A 19,844-nucleotide genomic window follows, 5' to 3' on the forward strand; every position below is an offset into this window, starting at 1 on the left:
AGTTAGAAAAGACGTTTACAAAAATGAATAAAATATTTTCATAGTGAACGCGGTCATCTATAATAGAGCTGGGTATAAAATCCAACACCAAATCCGTTGATTCAAAATACTAGAACCTAAATCAGGTTAGATCTATAAATGTATTGAACAGATATTAAGTTGGAAGAGATTAGATAACTGATCTCGATTAGATAATTCCTAATATCTAAAGGTAATCCAAATATATCTGAAATTACATAAGGTGTCACCCTTGAATATATTTATTTCGTCAATTTCAAATATTATGTGTCTTTTTCTGATATATTAAGTATTTTGATAATTTAAAATTAAATTAAATTTATCAAATCCAATTGTTAGAAAATAACATGTCATCTATATTAGAGCAGTGTATAAAATCCGGCACCAAATCCGCTGATTCAAAATCTTAGAACCTAAATCAGATTGAGTCTGTAAAAGTACTGAACGGATATTAAGTTAGAAGAGATTAGATAATTGATCCCGATTAGACAATGCTCGATATCTAAAGGTAATCCAAATATATCCTAAATTATATAATATGTTACCCTTGAATTAGTTATTTCGTCAATTACAAATATTATATGTAACTAAAATAGTGCACGTTCACTGATTTCAAACAAAAAATATAAATCTTTGAATATCTACTATGTTACAATAGTGATGAAGTATGTTCTCATATTTTATACGTGTAATACATGGTTCATTTCTATCGCAACCAGATAGACCTACTATGATTAATAATTTTTTTTCATGATAATCTAATATATAAAATAAAAAAATACTTGGATCATAACTTATATTTAACTATTCTTTATTCATTTCACATTTGCTGATTTTTCTATATGTATTTTTATATGGTAAAAATGATAAATTGTCCTTTTATTTATTTCTAAAGAACTTAACCCTGTTGAATACAATGACTCTTCTTGAGAAAAAAGCCTCGAGGGAATTAAAAAAAGTACACACAAGTTTCTATGTTTACATAAGTCCAAGAAAATAACATGTCATCTACATTGCAAAAAACTAGATTAAATACATTTTCAATTGTCTAACTCCGGGCGTAGCCCGGAAAAAGTTTCTAGTATTTTTAATAACTCCAGACTCCATTATAACCTTGGCGGAAATATTTTCCGAGCTTTCGGCTTCTCCGAAAAATATTACAGAATACCAAAATTAGGGTTTTTGCCCAACGTCGGATTTTCCCGTCGTGCTTGCTTCCCGTCCTGCTTAATTCTCATCCTGCTTCCGACTTATTATGTCTCTAGAATAATATTTCACTGATACGAAGATTTTCCGAGAAAACTTCGTGATGAAGAAACGTCGGTCTTCAAAAACGTCGAGCTTCTAACTCGTCGTGCATTCAAAAATATGATTCTTCTAAAAAGTCTGTATGATCAATATAACACTTTTTCTAACATGGTCCAGCAGTTTATTCGGCTCATGGCTCACTCACGATCAATTCTTCGACCTTCTCGTTCTTCAAAATTTCCCGATGGATCTTTATCGCCCGCGATTCGACCACTAAGTAGATGCTCGACCAATCTTCCATCTTCGATTCATGTCAAGTTTTATATGATTAAAACTTAACATTCTTCATCATACTTTGATTCCCAAAAGCTCAGCTTCAAATTATGACTGTCGATTTTGACCATTTTACCCCAAAGGGAGGGTTATCACAACATGGATGGCCTTTATTTGCTCGGGGTTGGCCTTGATGCCCCAATGCATCACTATGTCCCCCAGGATTTTGCCGGAGCTAACCCTGAAGGAACACTTCGCTGGGTTTAGCTTCATGTTATACCTTCGGAGAGTAGAGAAGGCTTGATGTAAGTCTGATATATGGTCTTCTGCATCTAAGGATTTAACCAACATGTCTTCTATGTAAACCTCCATGGTCTGGCCGATCTGATCTGCAAACATCAATTTCATGTTGGGGAAAAATATTCCATGAAGAGATTACTCCAGCTTCCGGCTTTCAGGTTCCTGCCTCCAGGTTCCTGCCTCCAGGTTCCGGGTTCCTGCTTCCAGGTTCCGGGGTCCTACCCTCGGGTCTGGGTCCCTGCCCCCGGGTCTGGGTCCCTGCCCCCGGGTCTGGGTCCTGCCTCCGGCTTCTGGCTTCCTGACCGAGTAATTTATCCTGCCTTAGGATTAATGGAAATCTTCCATTAATAAGGTAACCACATGAATGAATCTCCCTAGATCCGAGAGAAAGAGGAAGTATTCCAATACATATGACCTCCCTTAAGAAAAAGAGAAATATTCTATTATCTAAGGATATAATGATTATTTCCAAATCCTAAGAAGGAAGCACGACCTCCACCTTAAATATAGTTTTCTAAACCTAAAGAAAGGGGTCCACGACGTCCATGACCAGAGCTCATCAACTCTACAGCCGCCAAGGTAAGGTTTCACACCTAGAGGACCATCCTCATCAACAAGCTCATAACCGATGAATCCCTGCGAATACTATGAAGAGATATGCTCACTGCAGCACGTCTACAACTCTACTTACTGCATCAGGCCTTGATCTCCAGCTCATCAGCGAGGTCCCTCCGTTCTCAGTGAAGCACCTCGACACATCATGCTCACTGCAGCATATCGATAGGTCTACCATCTGTTCCGGCCATGTGCCCCCTAGAACAGATGACTCCTACAACCTACAGAGCCATGTGCTCCCTAGGCCACGTGCCCATTAGGCCATGCGCCCAATAGAGCTCCGTGCTCCCTAGGCTACGTGCCTCCATCAGGTTATGTGCCTCCATCAGGCTTCGCGCCAATCTAGGCTTCGTGCCTCCATATACATGAACTACGAACGGTTTGATCCCCCCTTGAAGGGTACGTAGGCAATCCCCAATGAAGGATGCAGCTATAAATCCAAACACCTTCCATGGTCCCGTGCATATGTACCCAAGGACCGAGTTAGGTAGCCGAAACCATCAAGTACAGATCAGGAGGCCCCCAAGGACCGACCTTGGTAGCCGGAACCATTGATCACAGATCATGAAAACCCATCGATCTTCACTATCGATAGGCGGCCCCCGCCTAACGACCAATCTCCCCTCCTGCTACTAAGGCACTAACGACCTATAGTGGATGTTGGGGTCAAAAACGGTCACGACTGAATTATCACCCGAAAACCCTCGGAAATAACATTTCCGAAAGAGATAGTAAAAAGAAAGATATAATTTTCGTAAAAAATAACCGATACGAAGTTTTTACGAAGAAGTATCCTTGAAGATTCAAAGCAAACGGACCAAGCTCGGTCGTTGTGTAACTACCGCACATACACGCTGTCCGGTCGCTATGTAGCAACCAAGTCCGAGCCGATGCCGGTTGCTACGTAGCGACCGAACATCTGACCCGCTCGGTCGCTACGAGCGACCGAGCTCGAGCCAAAGCTCGGTCGCCACGTAGCGACCGAGCGATCGTCCCGCTCAGACGCTACGTAGCGACCGAGCTCAAGCTAAAGCTCGGTCGCTACGTAGCAACAAAGATCGAGCCAAAGCTCGGTCGCTACGTAGCGACCGAGCGCTCGTCCCGCTCGGTCGCTACATTGAGACCGAGCTCGAGCCGAAGCTCGGTCGCTACGTAGCGACCTAGCGCTCATCCCGCTCGGTCACTACGTAGCGACCAAGCTCGAGCCAAAGCTCGGTCGCTACGTAGCGACCGGGCTCGAGCCAAAGTTTGGTCGTTGCATAGCGACCGAGATCTTCCGAACATCGATACGACACCAGTCCATGCATTCTCGTCAAACTATCAAATGCTATCTCCCGAAGACCGTAGCAAGCTCAGTCTATGTTTTCCGCTATTCTAAATCATCGATCAAACTTTTGCGGATTAAAAACCGCGGAAAGTTTGTTCTTTATCGGAAGAACTCGTAGTAAACGTGTCGAGTCGGAAGACGGTCCAAAGGGACCTAAAACACGACTCGAGGCCCATCCTATGATTTCTTAACCAAAAGCCCGTAAACCACAGCACGGTTTACGCTTGGTCCACAAGGAAGGATAAATTTCAAGTTTCCGCGGATAAATACAGAAGTTTTGAAGATAATTGTGAAGATCGGGAAAATGGAATATCTCCATTTTATGCTATGACGGCTTAAGGGCAGAAGAGTAAAAGCGTAAACCGACCTTGGAGCTAGTATATAAGGAGTCCTAGGCAAGGATCATGGGGGAGAACTTTTGAGAGCAAACTTAGCACTTAGAGAAATTTAGGCATTTTTCCGTTTTTGTTATTTCGAGCTACGACTCAATTAGGTTTAGCCGTCTTAGGGGTGCTAGAACTAGGAATCTCGCGGACAGCTCTCGAGCCCAAGCTTATACCTTGTTGTAAAGACTCATTCGCAAATTCGGAATAAGATTTTCTTTGCTCTCTTTTTCGATTTCTTATACTTTATCGTTGTTATTCTCGTGTTCTGATTGCTTGACGTGTGGTAATTAGCAGATATCCGGGTCCTCTGGGAAATTAGGGTTTTCCTAGTTTCCTTATTTAAACGGAAATCGACAGTGCAAATTTCGGTTCCCACAGTGGCCCATACCCAATTGGCAGTATCCTAAGAGCAGGATCTTTTGGTTTATCAACTATCAAAGCAGGAGAATACACTCAACGACATGTCTCCTTCCTCCTATCATTCCATAGAGCTGAGCACGGATCGCTTGTACACAAAAATACCATAACAATTCACTAGCCTTTGGTAGGTAGATCATGCGTTCTTCAGGCCGAACGGCATAACCTTGTAGCAATAGATCCCCCTGGATGTCAAGAAACGCGTTTTGTCTTGATCTCCAGGATGCATTAGTATCTGGTTGTATCCGGAGAATGCGTCCATGAAACTCATCATTTGGTGTCTAGCTGTAGCACCGATGAGTTTGTTGATGTGTGGTAATGGGAATAGGTCCTTCGTGCATGACTTATTGAGATCAGTAAAGTCTATGCAGACTCTCCATTTCCCATTATTCTTCGTTACCACTACCACATTAGCTAACCATTCCGGATATTTGACCTCTGTGATGAACACGGCGTTTAGTAGGTTCTTGACCTCTTCTTTGATGATCTCATCTCTTTCAGGTGCAAACTTTCTCCTTTTCTGCCTGATAGGCTGGTATTGAGGATCGACTTAAAGCTTATGCACGATCACTTCGGGGTCGATTCCTGGCATGTTCTCGTGGGACCATGCGAAGCAATCAAAATTAGATCAGAGGATCAGTCTCCGCCTCAGGCCTTCCTTTAGTTTGACCTTCGACTCTTCAGCATGTAAAATCGGAGTTTTACTCTGTCATTGCTATAAGGCTCGGGTCTTTTCCTTCAATGTGGTTTGATAGCAAGATTGGGAGTTCTCCGGCAACCGTTCTAATGCCCCAGGGAGTAGGAAAGTTGACTATTTGATGGAGTGTCGAGGGTATAGCTCCCAAATCGTGGATCTAAGGTCGCCCAAGTTTCATGTTGTTAGAGGACTCGCAGTCAATGACGAGGAACTTAGTGGACATGTTGATTCCTTCAGCACACACGGGAATAGTAACTTCTCCCGATGTTTACTTAACTTCTCCATTGAACCCCACGAGCGGAGTAATACTTCGCGTCAGCGCCCTTTCTTCCAGCCCAAGGTCTTGGTAGGCGGCTTGGAAGAGAATGCTACTGGAGCTTCTATTATCAACCAGTATCCTTTTTACCAGGCCGTCCGCGACAGTGAGAGATATGACCAGAGCGTCATGATGAGGGGCCAGGACCCTCTCCTTCTCCTTCGCGGTGAAACTGATCTCATCCATGCCTAGGAGAAGGCGCTTGGTTTGTCCATCCCTTGACCGTTCCTGGCGTTTTAGTTGCTTTTCTTCGCGGCAACATGGCTTATACCGCTTATTTCAGAGCCACTAGAGATGACGTGGATCACTATGTCATGTCTTGGAGGTGTAGTGGGAGCGATTTCGGGAGGCTTGTTGTTAGTCTCCTTGTTGAGGAGGTTTTTGGCTTTATCGGAAAGGAACTCCTGAAGGTGTCCTTTTTTTAGTGGCTCGTTGACCTTGATTCTTAGTGAGACGCAGTCCTCTGTCTTGTGACCGTGATCACTGTGGAAGTCGCACCACCGGTTCGGGTTCCGGAAAAAATCGGGTGCTTGCATCTTCTGAGGCCACTTTACCTGTGGGGCCATCTGCCTCAGAACATGGCTTAGCTCTGGTTTTGATATAGTCAGGTTGGAGATGTTGGGCCATGTGGACACGTTCATCCCCTCGGCTCTCCCTAGGGGTCGGTTCGGAAACCTGCCCCGGTTCCTACTCCCAACTTCTTTCCTCTGGGGGGACCCTCCGTCTCGATTTGTCTTCGCCTGCTTGGAGGCCATTTGATCTTGCTTTAGTTGAGCTTTGGCTCGATTGGCTACGTCTTCTTCCCACTTGACATGTTCCAAGGCTCGGGAGAGTACGTCCTCCATGGTCTTGCATTGGTACTTTGTGAGTTTTTTGTATAAGTCCCCAACGGGGAGTAGACCTTTCTTGAAGGCTGAGATCGCAGTGGAGGTATTTCATACGGGGATGGATACCTTCTCTTGATTGAAGCGGACTATGTAAGTGTGCAAGGGTTCGGATAGATGCTGGAGAATTTCATAAAGTTCATCTGAGGTCCTCTCCAGGTTTCTTCTACTTGCGAACAGTTCTACGAACTTGTCGGTTAGGGCCGCAAAGGAGTGTATAGAACCGTTAGACAAGTTGATGTACCATTTCATAGCGGGGCCTATCAGGGTCGAACCGAAGACTTTGTACATGGTTGCTTCTCTCGCATCCTTTGGGATTGACACAGTGAGCATATGTTGCTTACACTGAGCGATGTGGTCATCTGGGTCGCCGGTGCCGTCGTACATTCTCATGCTGGGGAGATTGAACTTTCGCGGCATCTCGATCAATGCGATCTTGTTCGTGAAGGGAGTATCAGCGTATGAACCAGGATCGCTTCTCCAGATGGGAGGAGATATATCTGGGAGCCTTTCGACCATCGATTGAATGGCATCGAATTTCTTGGTGAATACTCGTTCGAGATAAGCAGTCATGGTGGGTTCTGTCGCCTTTGCTGCCTCTATCATCTCCTCTTCATCTTCCATCTCGAAATCACTGTCTTCAAGGACACAGGTATTTTACCCGGAGGCAGGAATGGAAGGAGAGGTCAGAACCAGGGTTCCCTTCAGCAGGAGTCTAGAGGCCGGTGTCCTGCTCGGGATCTAGGGAAATCTTATACCGGAGTTTTTTTCCCCGACAGCTGTTTCGTCAACAACTCCACATGAAGTCTCAACTTCCGGTCCTGACGCAGATCCTGCTGGATCTTCCAACACAGTCTGATTTTTTAGCTCCTCTGTGTCATTTGGTTTTACCTTGCATACATTCAAATCCTTGTATACCTTATCATTTGTAAATACCACATTCTTGCTTATAACACACTTCTTCTCTTTAAGAAGCCAAACTTTGTTTCCTTTCACACCTGATGGATAATGGACGAAATTCCCTTTTTAGCTTTGCCCTTGAGCTTTTTATGATCTGCATGAACGTAAACCACTGATCCAAATCTTCTCAGGTGCAGATAACTGGGCTTCTTGCACAACCAAAGTTCCTTCGGAATGTTCTCATCTATAGCAGAAGATGGACTCATGTTTATCACATACGCTGACGTAGACACCGCTTCAGCCCAGAATTGTTCTTCTAGACCCGACTCAACCAGAAAGCATCCTACCTTCTCCATAAGAGTCATGTTCATACGTTCAGCTAAACCGTTTTGCTGTAGTGTATGCGCACATATCATGTGTCTCTTGATTCCATGGTACTTGCAGAAGTTGTGAAACTCTTTGTTACAAAATTTAAATCCATTGTATGTTTTAAGACAACTCACCTTCTTCTTGACTCGATTCTCTACCAACATATTCAATTCACAGAATTTGCTAAATGCTTCTCCTTTAACAGCTAAGAAATATACTCAGACATTCCTTGTGTAATCATCGATAATAGACAGAAAGTATTGGGTTCCTGACAGATTTGGTGTCACATTTAGAGATCCCCATAAATCAGCATGTACCATGTTTTCCGATGTTGAAACTTGATATCTTCTGCTTCCCCATCACACAGGTCTCACATAAATCCAAAAACCCAATCTTCCTCTTATCGATCACCCCTTTCCGGGCCAGAATCTGTAGATTCTTCATACTCATGTTCCCAAGACGTCTATGCCACAAGACTGTCTCATCGTTAGATGGTTTTACACTGCTCTTTACTTCACCTGACACAGTTTCACCATATAATAGGTACAATGACCCAGACAAGGTTCCCGAAAGAGCTAGTTTACTATTCTTGTAAAACCTAGTTTTCCCATGTCCACCACTATGCTCAAAGCTTAAAATACCCAAGGTTCCAGTAGATATCAAGTTCCTTCTTAATTCTAGAATATACATGACATTCGTGAGTGTCTTCACAAAACCGCCATAAGCTTTGATGTTGATTATACCAATCCCTTGCACTCTAACCGCACAATCATTAACCAGAAGAACTTATCCAGAAGTCAGCTCTTAGAACATGTGAAACCAATCCCTTCTACACGTCATGTGGTAGAAACATCCAGAATCAATCACCCACTTATCATGATGCCACTTATCTGAAACCAACAATGCATCATCCTCTGAATCAAGTTCTATTACAACCACTGCCTCAGCCTCGTCTTCTCCTCTGCCATACTTCTTCTTGTTTGCATAACACTCCCTCTTGGTGTGTCCCTGCTTTTTGCAGAACCAGCACGTTATCCTAGACCCTGAGCTCAATCAAGAATTTCCCTTATCATTTCTCACATGATCTTTCTTCTCAGTCCTTCCTCTAGCATAATATTCTTCACCATTATCATGTGAAGCTGTAGAGGTCTTGAGATCCTGATCTTTAGACCTTGTTGCACTTGTCACCTCTTCCAATGACAATGTATCTTTGCGTACTTAAGCGTTTCTTTGAGAGAGTTGAACCGTGAAGAAAGCGAATTCAGGAGATGAATCGCTTTTACTCCTCTGACACAGTCACATTTACGCTTGATAGGTAAGAGACAATCTTCAAGAAGTCATCGATATTCTCATCCATACTCCGACTATCAACCATCTTGAAGGTATAAAATTTGTGCTACAAGTGAATTCTATTCGGTAGAGTCTTAGAAAGATATAACCTCTCCAGTGTAGACCATGTCGATCTTCCTTAACACATGATCTCCAACATTGAGAATGATCAGATTAATCGTCTTCTCTGATCTTTTAAGCCTTTCAGCTTCCTCTTTCACCAACCGCTCCCTGTAAACATCTTCGCCTTCGTCCTTCTGAATCGTTGATACATAAGGTGACATAAACTCTTCTAATACATCTTTTAAACCAAGGACAGACAAATGTGCTAGCATCCTCTTTTTCCACAATGAGAAGTCTCCCTTCCCATCAAACCGCTCTACCTCAATTCTTGCATTCACCATTGACAACCACCAACCTGGCTCTGATACCACTTTGTTGAAACCACAAATGCAAAGGCAGTCTGACCTTAAAACAAAATCAAACACACAAACTCTGACACACTCTCTAACAAACTCGCCGACGTAAGTTAGAAAATATAAATTTGTAGAATAATGGAGATCATAAGAAGAAGGAAAGATAAAATAAAACACAAGAAATTGTTTACACAGAGTTCACCTGGAATAACTACGTCTATGGGGCCTGGCAAGAGACAATCCACTATAATCATAAGAACAAAGATATATAATCTCTCTCTCACAACCAAAGCTTATAACCCAAGCTCGATCTTTTCTTGGATAAGAGAGAAGAGTATACACGAGCTCCTCCTAGTTGGATTAGGACATTTCCTTTTTCCATACACTTATTAGGAATATTTCAAAAATACTTGTCAACTTCCATAACTGCAAAAAAATAATATTTCAAGGATCCTATCAACTTCTATATCCATAAAAGTGATATTTCACTTTCTTAATATTAGTATGATGTCTTTGTCTTGGTTTAAGTTATGCGATCTTATTTAATTTCCATATTCAAATCCTCACAAAGTCTCTCACGGATTCTTTGACACAGATTCTGATGCAGTCTTTGACGAATCTCAACAGTAATTTTATTGGTTTGCAAAACTTGTATTCCTAATTTACTTGCTGCAGTTTAGGAATGTTGTCACATAAAAAAGTAGGTATCGTTCTTTGGATTCGAGATTGATTAAAGGAGATTTGGTTTTGAAATTTCAACGTATCCCATCTAGTTTAGTCTACGTAACAGTTATGTATTTGTACAGTTTGAAATCTTTACATAGACAGAGAATGAGAGAATTTTGTTCGAAAGACTTCCTCTTGACATGTGTGGCCTGTGACGTTACATTCTGACCTTTAGCTTGTGAGATATACAACGACAGAAGCTCGATATAATAAGTTTAGAAACTTCAATGTTTTTAGGAGGCCCTTAACGTCTGCTTCATGTATCTTAGAGCAGACCGTAACATGGATCTAGCTTTCCTATCTGGTTTGCAGCCGGACATGATCATCTCCTCGTAAACACCCGGTACCTGTTACAACCCTCGAAACGTCAATGCTCCTACTTTCGGTCTATTCCCTTATCCACCCATAAGAAAAGATTCGTTACCTGTTGGAACTTATCAACACGAATGAGAGCTTTCATGAGTGTTGTGTATGTCACCACGTCTGGATTAACGCCCTGCAAATGTTGTGACTTGTGAGATGGTGTCGGGCAGTATCAAGATTGGTTTTAGGGTAAAGAAGAAGTTGATTACGTTTTCTTTCATGTACTGCAAAACGGCAAAGGCTTCAGCGTCTCTTCTATCCTCTCCAAAGGCATTGATAAGGGAATTGAGAGCCAATAAACTTGGCTTCAGTCCATCTGATGTCATCACTCTAAACGCATTCACAGCTTGCTCCGATAAACCCTGGCACAAAAGAAACAATCAGTCGATGATTTTTTTAAAGATTTTTGCATGGATACTATTAAAAGGCACGATACCCTCTGTGCATAGGCATTGATGAGGGCATTGTACATTGTCGATGACGGTTTCAGGCCAACAGACTTCATCTCCTCCAAGCAATCTATTGCATCGTTAAACCTACCGGATTTGCCATAAACGTCGACGAGTGTTGTGTGTGTCACGACGTTAGGCAGTACTCCTTGGCTCTTCATCTTCCCCAACAATCTTTTCATATCATCCCATCTTTCTTGATCTCCGTAACTGTTGATCATGATGTTATAAGTTGTAGCGCAAGGCAAGCAACCTCGCTTCTCCATCGACTCAAACATCTCCTGTGCTACTATGTGCCGGCCATGCTTGCAATGGCAATCTATAAGCGTATTCCAAGTAACCCTATCAGGTTCGATACCCTCGCTTAACATTCTATCAAAAGTGGACATGGCATGATCAAGACAATTAAACTTTCCAAAGGTATCGATCACTACGTTGTAGAATTGTCTATCGGGCTTAACTCCGATGCTCTTCATCTCCTTGAGAACTTGAAATGTCTTTTGCCACTCGCCTCTATCGCGATAGCCGGCCAAGAGTCTGCTAAAAACAAAAGAATTAGGCTGCACATCACCGGCTTCCATCTCTTGCAACACAATCCTGGCGCTTTCCCATCTGCCTGCATTCACATAAGCATCAATGAGGAGACTGTAGGTATGTTCATCAGGCGAAACACCACTCTTCTCCATCTCGGAAACCATCGACTCCGCATCTCTTAGAGGTCCCGTCTTCACATATCCTCTAAGCAACGCATTGTAAGCCTTGGTTCTGGGTTTTATACCGCTCTGTCTCAGCTCCTCAAACAAAGCTTCGGCCTCTAAAGTCCTTCCTGAGTTGGCCAATGCCGAAATAATCGAAACAAGAGTGGCAGTTTTGGCGCTCAAACCCGTAGACTGAGCCATGCCGAGAAGCTGCATAGCCCGAGAGGGGTCACCAGATTTAGCAAAGCCCATGATGAGATCATTAACTAGCTGCACATCAAGCTCAAGCTTGTCGTGTTTGATTTCTCTATAAAGGCTCTGTAAAAGAGCGGAATCGATCTTGTTGCTACGGGTCAAAGCCTGAATCACCAAACTGTAGTTAACAAAATCGGACTGGTAACCATCTTGACGCATCCTAGAAATGAGATTAAGAGCCTTATCGATGTCATTGTTCCGAGCACAAGCTCCAATTAAAGCATTGTACGTGAGAGGAGTTAATGTTTGCTTCTGAGAGAGAAGAAACGCCTCGTAAAGCTTCTCGGAACGGCCGAGCGCGTGGATGAGAATCGAGTAGAGAAGCTCATAAGAGAAGCAAAGGTTGTGCCTTTCCAGCCAAGAGACCACGGCGTAGGCTAAACCGAGAGATGACCTCGACGAGCATAACGATTTTAGTAATGAGTGCCAGTACGGTGCCGGAACCGCCTTGTATGACTCCGCCAGCTCGAACTCCACCGGGTCAAGCGAAACCGCCGGCAATGGTTCCAAATTGACCGAGTCCAAAACCAATTCCACTGGTCCGAATCTGGAGAGGAATTTTAGAAGCGGAGAGAAGTCATAGCGACGACGAACCAAGGTGGATAATTCTTCTTCTTCTTCTTCTTCTTTTTCACTCGCATCCAAACCGTTCCACGAGGAGAAGTAAGACGATGGCGAACACGATGCGGTTGCAGAGAAGGCTGAAATCGGCCGTTGGAAGAAACGGTGGTGGCGCCGAGGGATGTAATAGAGGGAATGAAAACGAGATGAAACCAGTGGAGGTTGCATGAGAAGCATAGTCTTCCTCTCTTCTCCAACGCCGTCGTGACGCGAGTGGAGAGGATTTTGATTCTATCGTTTCTTCGTTTGTGGTTGTGAGCCCGTGTGTATGTACGTGTCACTTAAACTAACCGGTAAATAAATAAAATCTAACACTATTAAAAGAGGAATAAGAAGCCTTCTGAGCTATGCCACTTTGGATCAGAAAATCAGCCACTAATATTGCAGCAATCATCCACATCAACAATATGTGGGTGCCCAATAAAGAATTTTAGGTTTCTCATCGTCTTCTCCCCTTCTTCTATTCTTATTTTTCTTAGAAAGTGAAGCTTCCATCGACAAATCGTAACGCATGCACCTCCATTAAAATGCCCTTAAATCCGAGCTTTAAGCGATTATCCCACTACTCACACTTTAAGGCATTCAATCGACCTCTTTAAATTCCAAACTAACCAACTAAAGCTGCAATTACAAATATCACATCTTCCACCGATGAGCAGCACAACTTCAACAAGATCGAGAAGGAAAGTTTGTTTGAAATACCATTGCGACAATGGCTAATTCCCTCACCCTCCTTGCAGATCTGAAATCCGGGCGCTGCTCTTGCTGGGTTTTTGAGATGGGAACTTTAGGAAAGGCACTTTCGAGGCGAGGAACGTTACGAGAGATCAGGGTGTGCCAAAGGAGTTGGAACTGCATTGAAGGGTTCGATATGAACCGTTTTATGCTTCGCCTCCACAATTGTCATCTCAAGTACTATGTTCAGACTTTCCTAAACACATTGATAAGCAGGTGCTTATCCGTAACAAGAAAAGGGGAGAGATATAGAAGAAAGGGAGAGAAGATAAGATTTAACTTTAGTGATCAATTATGATAAGATCAAATGTCTACAACTCAAGGTATTAAATAGATAATGTAAGACATCATACGACAACGTTTATTTAAATATGAGACTTGGCTCTAAACCTCTCACACAATCAGAGTCTTTTCCTCCTGTCCTTCTTCCTTCAGCCACTCTTCTTAGTCCTCTTCGACCTGGACCTTCTCTGTGCCATAGCTAGAGGAACTGCTAGCTTATCACACATATATGTTGTTCTGTACATAAAGCTTATTATCTTTAGTCCTAAGTTTCTTTCTCTTGATTCAAATATATACTGAGTTCTTCATTTATATGGGCGTTGTTTGCAGATGGTTAATTCACATATGCCGTCTTACATCGTTGCGATTCCGATCTGCGCTGCTGTACAGTTAGCTTGAAAAATTATGTGTAGTGAACTCAGGAAGATTACTCTTGAAAAATATTGTGGTTATAGTTTCTTCTTCTTATTTTGCAAAATTGGATAGCTGTTTGTTTACGTTTAATCACTATTAGATCTACCTTTGAGTTTAACTTTTTATTAGAAAAGATTTTGTCAAATGCAGCTGGGGATTGCAATTTATGTATTGAATATTACAAAAGCATATGATGATTTTGAAGGATCATTCTTGCAGGAAGCCATCAATATTGCTGCTAAACTTTGGGTTCTTAAATGCCTTATTTATGACTTATGAGATAAGTGACTCATTTTATGTCTGATTCTTTTTTTGACTTGGTTGCGTCACGTATAAGGTTATGAGCCCATCATCGCCTACTGAAAAGCTTCTTCTGGTACAATCTCTGAGGAGAAGTGGCCATGTTGTTGCAGCCACCGAAGAGGGGACAAATGATGGTCCTGCGTTGCATGAGGTATAAATTTTTTGAACTGTGCATTTACTGAAAGTTTCTCTTTACCAAGTGTCTTTCTCATTGTTTTTAAACTTCTTGAGTGGATTTGCACCATATATTGGTCTTCCGATGGGAATAGCTGGAACAGAAGTATTAAAAGAGAGTTTATCAACATGACGTTTTCTTTTGTTTCAGGCCATCAAACGTATAGTTCTTTGTGAGTAAAGTGAAAAAGATTCTTATGCTTGGAGGAGCTTTCTTTGAATTACGGAAAGTCAATCTCACAGATGAAGCAAATGTCCAACACCGCAAAACCTCTTCTTGAATCTTTACAAATGATTAAGAAATGCAGGTTTCATGTTTTGTGGGTTTTTTCTTATTGTGACCTGGAAGTAGCTGACGTAAGAATCTGCTATCACCACCCAACTTAAACTAACAGGTGAGTTGAACTTCATTATTCTTTATCTTCTTTAAACATTTTCGATGTCACATTGTAAATTTGTAATCCGCTGAAAGCAAGTCTCTTTAACTGTTCAGACTTAGACAGCTTACCGTTGCGTGACTCCAAGGAAAACAAGCGAGATTGTTGAGTGACATGAAAATTCTACTGAGACTGGCATGTTAATTCTGACGTTTATGGTAAAGCAAGAAATAATTTTGTGGCATATGAGATTTTGACGTGGCATATATAGCAGTCCGGTATTTATAAGGAGGATGCACATGGTTTGCGCCTATCTTCCTAACATTTGTCATGATTTTTCTTAAATTGTGAAATAATCTAATATCAGTTACACTTTCTCTATAGAAAATACAATTATTCGTTTATCTTACTGCAATTTTTTAGGTGAATTTATTAGAGAATAGTATCACACAATCCTTTTTCTTTGTCATACTCATATGTCGTTTTTGTTAACACTACAATTTTGTTGATAATAGAATTACTGTTGTTAATGATGCTGGTATTTTTCTTAAAGAAAGGTCTATATCTCATCTGGTTTTGTTCCATATAAACTTGAAATTAAGTAAACTTCTTATGCTGTACTTATTTATGAAGAAGAGTCAGGTCTTTGTGTTTAGTAAATTGCATAGGGTGTGGTTTGTATGATATATCAAGTTCTAGAGGTGAATTGCGTACAAAAATGTTTTTTTGGTTTGGGTCTAATTTGTAATGTTGTTTCTGATCATAAACCGGTTTGAGAAAATAGTATTTGTCGGTTTGTCATATTCGTATGGTAAATAACTAAATATATTCTTACGGTTCTCTCGGTTTGCAAATAAAAATAATTGTAGTTTTTTTAAGTGTACTTCTGTGTTCATCTAACAATTCAGGATCCAAAACAACTAACATCAATTGACTGTTTTAGAAACTTATTTATACTTTAGAAAAATCACATACACGTCACTAATTTCAACATTTTTATTTTCATATAATGGGGACTATACGACACCATCTAAATTGAGAACTTTAGAAATAAAATCACAATGATGTTAAAAAGTGTCTAAAAACGGTTAAACTATGTACTCATTTATTTAGTGTTCTCTTTTATTTGTCAAAAAGATAGTTTTTAGAATAAAAAATAAATTCTTTCAAATAGAGAAAGATCAACTAATAAAATATATCTTAAAACACTTCGAGTTCTAAATCATAAATATAAAAAACATTAATAAAAAGTAATCTCTCATATATATATAAATGTTTCTTTTGAAATTCATAAGATATAATAAAAGATGTAACACTATCAATTAAAAAATACAGTAAAAACACTACCAATAACATATGTCAATAAATATTATAATTTTGACAATTTGTTTTCCACTTAAATCCGTAGTACACAAATTATGATTTTTGTTTTTCCCTTAAAAGAGAAAAGAAATATCATACTTTTTGTACTACTGAGTTAAATTGAAAACAATTTGTTGAAAATAAGTAGCATTCATCCTTTCATATATATATATTAACATATTGAATCACCAAGCAGGCTTATTATAACTTGGCTAAGTTATGATATTTCAAATTTAGCAGTGTGGTATGCTTCTCTCTGGACAGCAATTCAATGCAGACGCTGCCAACACAACGCAAATTTCCAAAATTAGAAAAAAAGCAATTTCTCCTGCATTCTTAAGGAAAAAGATGAATATTTTAATTTATATGCATACAATATTTACATCTTATGTTTAAACCGGTTTCCCTCAAACTTTGATCCTCCACCCGCAATTAAATACCATTCTACACAATATATTACAGACTTCAAGAGCTTATTGTAAACCACCAGAGCATGGTATGTGAGGGCAACATGAATGCCCATTAGGCTCAGAATGATGTATTTTTAATCCCAATCAACAGAATACGATTAATTTCTACAAGAAACAATAAAGTTATTTACAAAAGATAATTAGTAAAACACTCAAAATTAAAGAAAATTTCACTATAAATTCAAAATTGAATATAAACTGAATAAAACATATATTATAAAACATCAATTGGTGTTACATAATATATTATAAGTATTATTTATGAAATTATTAAAACTATTAATATATTACTTTAAATATAAATTTTATAATTTTATCACATTAAAGTTGATTTAGCTTGGAAGTGGGTGTATTAATTTATTATCGTGAGAAAATTGGTTATTAAAATAATATTAAAATCTGATACTCTTAGAAACAAAAAAATTACTTATTTTCACTTTAGATTTTCTTCAACTATATCAAATTGAAATAGAAATCAAATAGAAAAAATATAAATCATTACATTTTCCATTTATTTAATTTAAAATTTTTATGTTCCAAAATAAAAACAATGTTAGTTGTTTTTTTTCAAATCAAAACAACAAAGTTTAATACATTACAATTTGATCTTAAAATAAAAAGATATTATATTTATTAGTTTCAATATAAAGTAAATTTTCAAATATTTTATAAAATTAAAATTATTTTAATATAAAATAGTTTTAGTGTAAACTCTCCCGCCCGTAGGGTGGACCAACCCCTAGTACATGTAATAGAGACGAATTAAATAAGATGAATGAAATGGAATGGATTTCCTTTGTCAAAATTGTTTTGGAATGTTTTTTTTAGAATTGATAGAATGAACATTCCATTCCATTCATGTTAAATGATAACAAAAAATTATGGAATTGATCATTCCAAAGCATTTCATTCCAAAAATAGTTAATCCCGTTCTAAAGGCTAATAAGCAAAAACAAAGTATTAGTAAATTTTGATTTAATTGTTTATCCTTATAGATTCTAACCGAAAAATCCAAATATCTATAATTCTATCAACAAAGAAATATTAATATATAATACCATAAGAAACAGAACAAATCACAAATACTAATAGTATTAAAAACGAATATCCAATCTGATACTTTATATACATACTAATATTGACTCTATGCTCCGCATGAAAATATTTTTCTTGCAAATAAATACATTTCAGTCACTAATTTTTTACTACTTAATGTATATTACTATAACTATTGAATATATATATGACACAAATTATTAGCTCATTTCAGAGATGACTAAACCATGGACAAAAAAAACTAACTATGCAACGTGGATTGAATATTTTTTGTCACATGTTAATTTGAAATTCCAGTAAAAGAATTATAAATATAAGTGGATAATCCCTTATTTTGAAGAACACATAATCATAATGATTTTTCCATGTTTCAGTTTACTTTAACTCGTTTCTAATGTTATATATGTGTGTATATATATATATAAGTATACACACGGAAAGCATTTACCTTCTTTATTAAAAAAATTATTCTTTTGAGTTTACAAACAGTTGCATTCATTTGTGATTGACATTTGGAATGCTTTCAAATTATTTTTAGAAATTTTTACGCTAGAGACACTTTCCCACTTTCAAATTACACTACAAGACACTTATCACTTTCGACACACTTTCTTTTATCAAAAAGACTTTTATGACCCTAAACTAAAGAGAATCTTTCTCCTTTTCTTATTTCATTTTATTATTTTTCTTATTCTACTTTATGTATTTATTTACTTTTATCTCAAGTTCTAAAATATATTAAACAAAAATAATTGTCATAATAAACTATATATAAGATTCTCTATCTTTTAAGATCCATGTTCATATATATATATATATATTAATGTGTAAACAAAATGTGGACGTAGACACGAGGACTGTCTAAAATTCATATAACATGAAACCAAACAAATAGTTTTTGGTTATCATTGAAAAATCTAAAAACTTAAAGCATTTTAACCGAATAAACATAATATATATTGATTTAGAATGATAGTTATATTTTAGTAGATTAAAAATAAAAATAAAACTAACATAAAACCAAACTGATTTTGAGATTAAACATATCTAATATCTTCTTATCCTAAGAAATAAAGAAATTAATAATTTTGCTCCATGCAAGCTGCGGGTTATTACCTAGTGTTATATTATATATAGTATGTCCATTATAGACCATTCATTTATCAAATTGAAATTATTATATATTCTTTCCATAAATAAAACCTACAGAGTCACCGAATGTGATTGATATATATGGCAATTAATGATTTTAAATAATAAATATTTGATAACAATTTGTATACTTGATATAATTTTGTTTAATTATTTATTATTAAAATAAAGGGAAATACCCCAGGATAGTACTAAAAAAATTTATGTCACAAATATAGACTCTAAGGATCAAATTGACCAAAATGTTTCATTAAAGAGGTAAATATACATTTATACCACTAGGGTTAATTAATCCAAACCTTAAGGTTTAGAGTTAAGGGGTGGAGATTTGGGATTGACATTTAAAATTTTATAAAATAAAAAATAAATATTAAGAATTTGAAAATAAAAATTTTAAAAATAAAAATTTTAAAAATAGTTTCAAAAAGTATTTTCAAATTACAAAAAGAAAATTTTCAAAAAAAAAAAATTCAAAAGTATTTTTAAAAAATTATAAGAAAGTTCGAATTTGAAAACATATAATCTAAAACTATAAAAAAAAATTTACTTTTATTTTTATTGTTTTATATATATCTAGGATATTAGGGTTCTTTTACCTATTAAATGAAACATTTTGGTCATTTTCCTCTTTATGGTTTATTTTTGTGATCAAAACTTGAAAATTGTCTATTTAGGAGAATTGCCCTAAAATAAATTACACAAATATATTAATCATATAATAAAAATTTAGACTTTTTTTGTATATGTTGTATTTTGAAATTTTCAAAACGAGTATAAATTACTAAAACTATTAAAAGTCTCACATAAAATTTTGTGATCAAGGTTTAAAATTTTTTCTATAATAAGATACAATGATTATAAAATCATATGAATAAATAATTTTATTTTAATAAGTGTTTATGTTATAGGTGT

At 38.0% G+C, this 19,844-nt stretch overlaps 2 protein-coding genes and 1 long non-coding RNA gene across 3 annotated transcripts; 1 reads left to right on the top strand and 2 right to left on the bottom strand.

Annotated features, from left to right (window-relative positions):
- Positions 1-6,532: 6,532 nt before the first annotated feature.
- LOC103862694 lies at positions 6,533-9,483 on the bottom strand. Its single transcript, XM_009140368.1, has 8 exons — positions 9,190-9,483; positions 9,057-9,146; positions 8,562-8,758; positions 8,068-8,507; positions 7,885-7,955; positions 7,480-7,773; positions 7,240-7,399; positions 6,533-7,119 (listed from the first exon to the last, which is right to left on the bottom strand). Exons 1-8 carry the CDS (start codon positions 9,481-9,483, stop codon positions 6,533-6,535), a joined length of 2,133 nt encoding a protein of 710 aa, XP_009138616.1.
- An 809-nt stretch (positions 9,484-10,292) lies between these two features.
- Positions 10,293-12,888, bottom strand: LOC103862617 (pentatricopeptide repeat-containing protein At5g42310, chloroplastic). Its single transcript, XM_009140309.3, has 4 exons — positions 11,021-12,888; positions 10,794-10,946; positions 10,646-10,717; positions 10,293-10,568 (listed from the first exon to the last, which is right to left on the bottom strand). The coding sequence occupies exons 1-4, from the start codon at positions 12,782-12,784 to the stop codon at positions 10,455-10,457; spliced, it is 2,103 nt and encodes a 700-aa protein (XP_009138557.1). The 5' UTR covers positions 12,785-12,888; the 3' UTR covers positions 10,293-10,454.
- Positions 12,889-13,128: 240 nt separating this feature from the next.
- On the top strand, positions 13,129-19,187 carry LOC108871358. The gene is made up of 2 exons (XR_004456318.1): positions 13,129-14,492; positions 14,667-19,187. It is a non-coding gene; the product is annotated as an uncharacterized LOC108871358 (long non-coding RNA).
- The last annotated feature ends 657 nt before the right edge of the window (positions 19,188-19,844 follow it).

This window comes from Brassica rapa, chromosome A03, assembly GCF_000309985.2.
Source record: "Brassica rapa cultivar Chiifu-401-42 chromosome A03, CAAS_Brap_v3.01, whole genome shotgun sequence".
Lineage (NCBI taxonomy): Eukaryota > Viridiplantae > Streptophyta > Magnoliopsida > Brassicales > Brassicaceae > Brassica > Brassica rapa.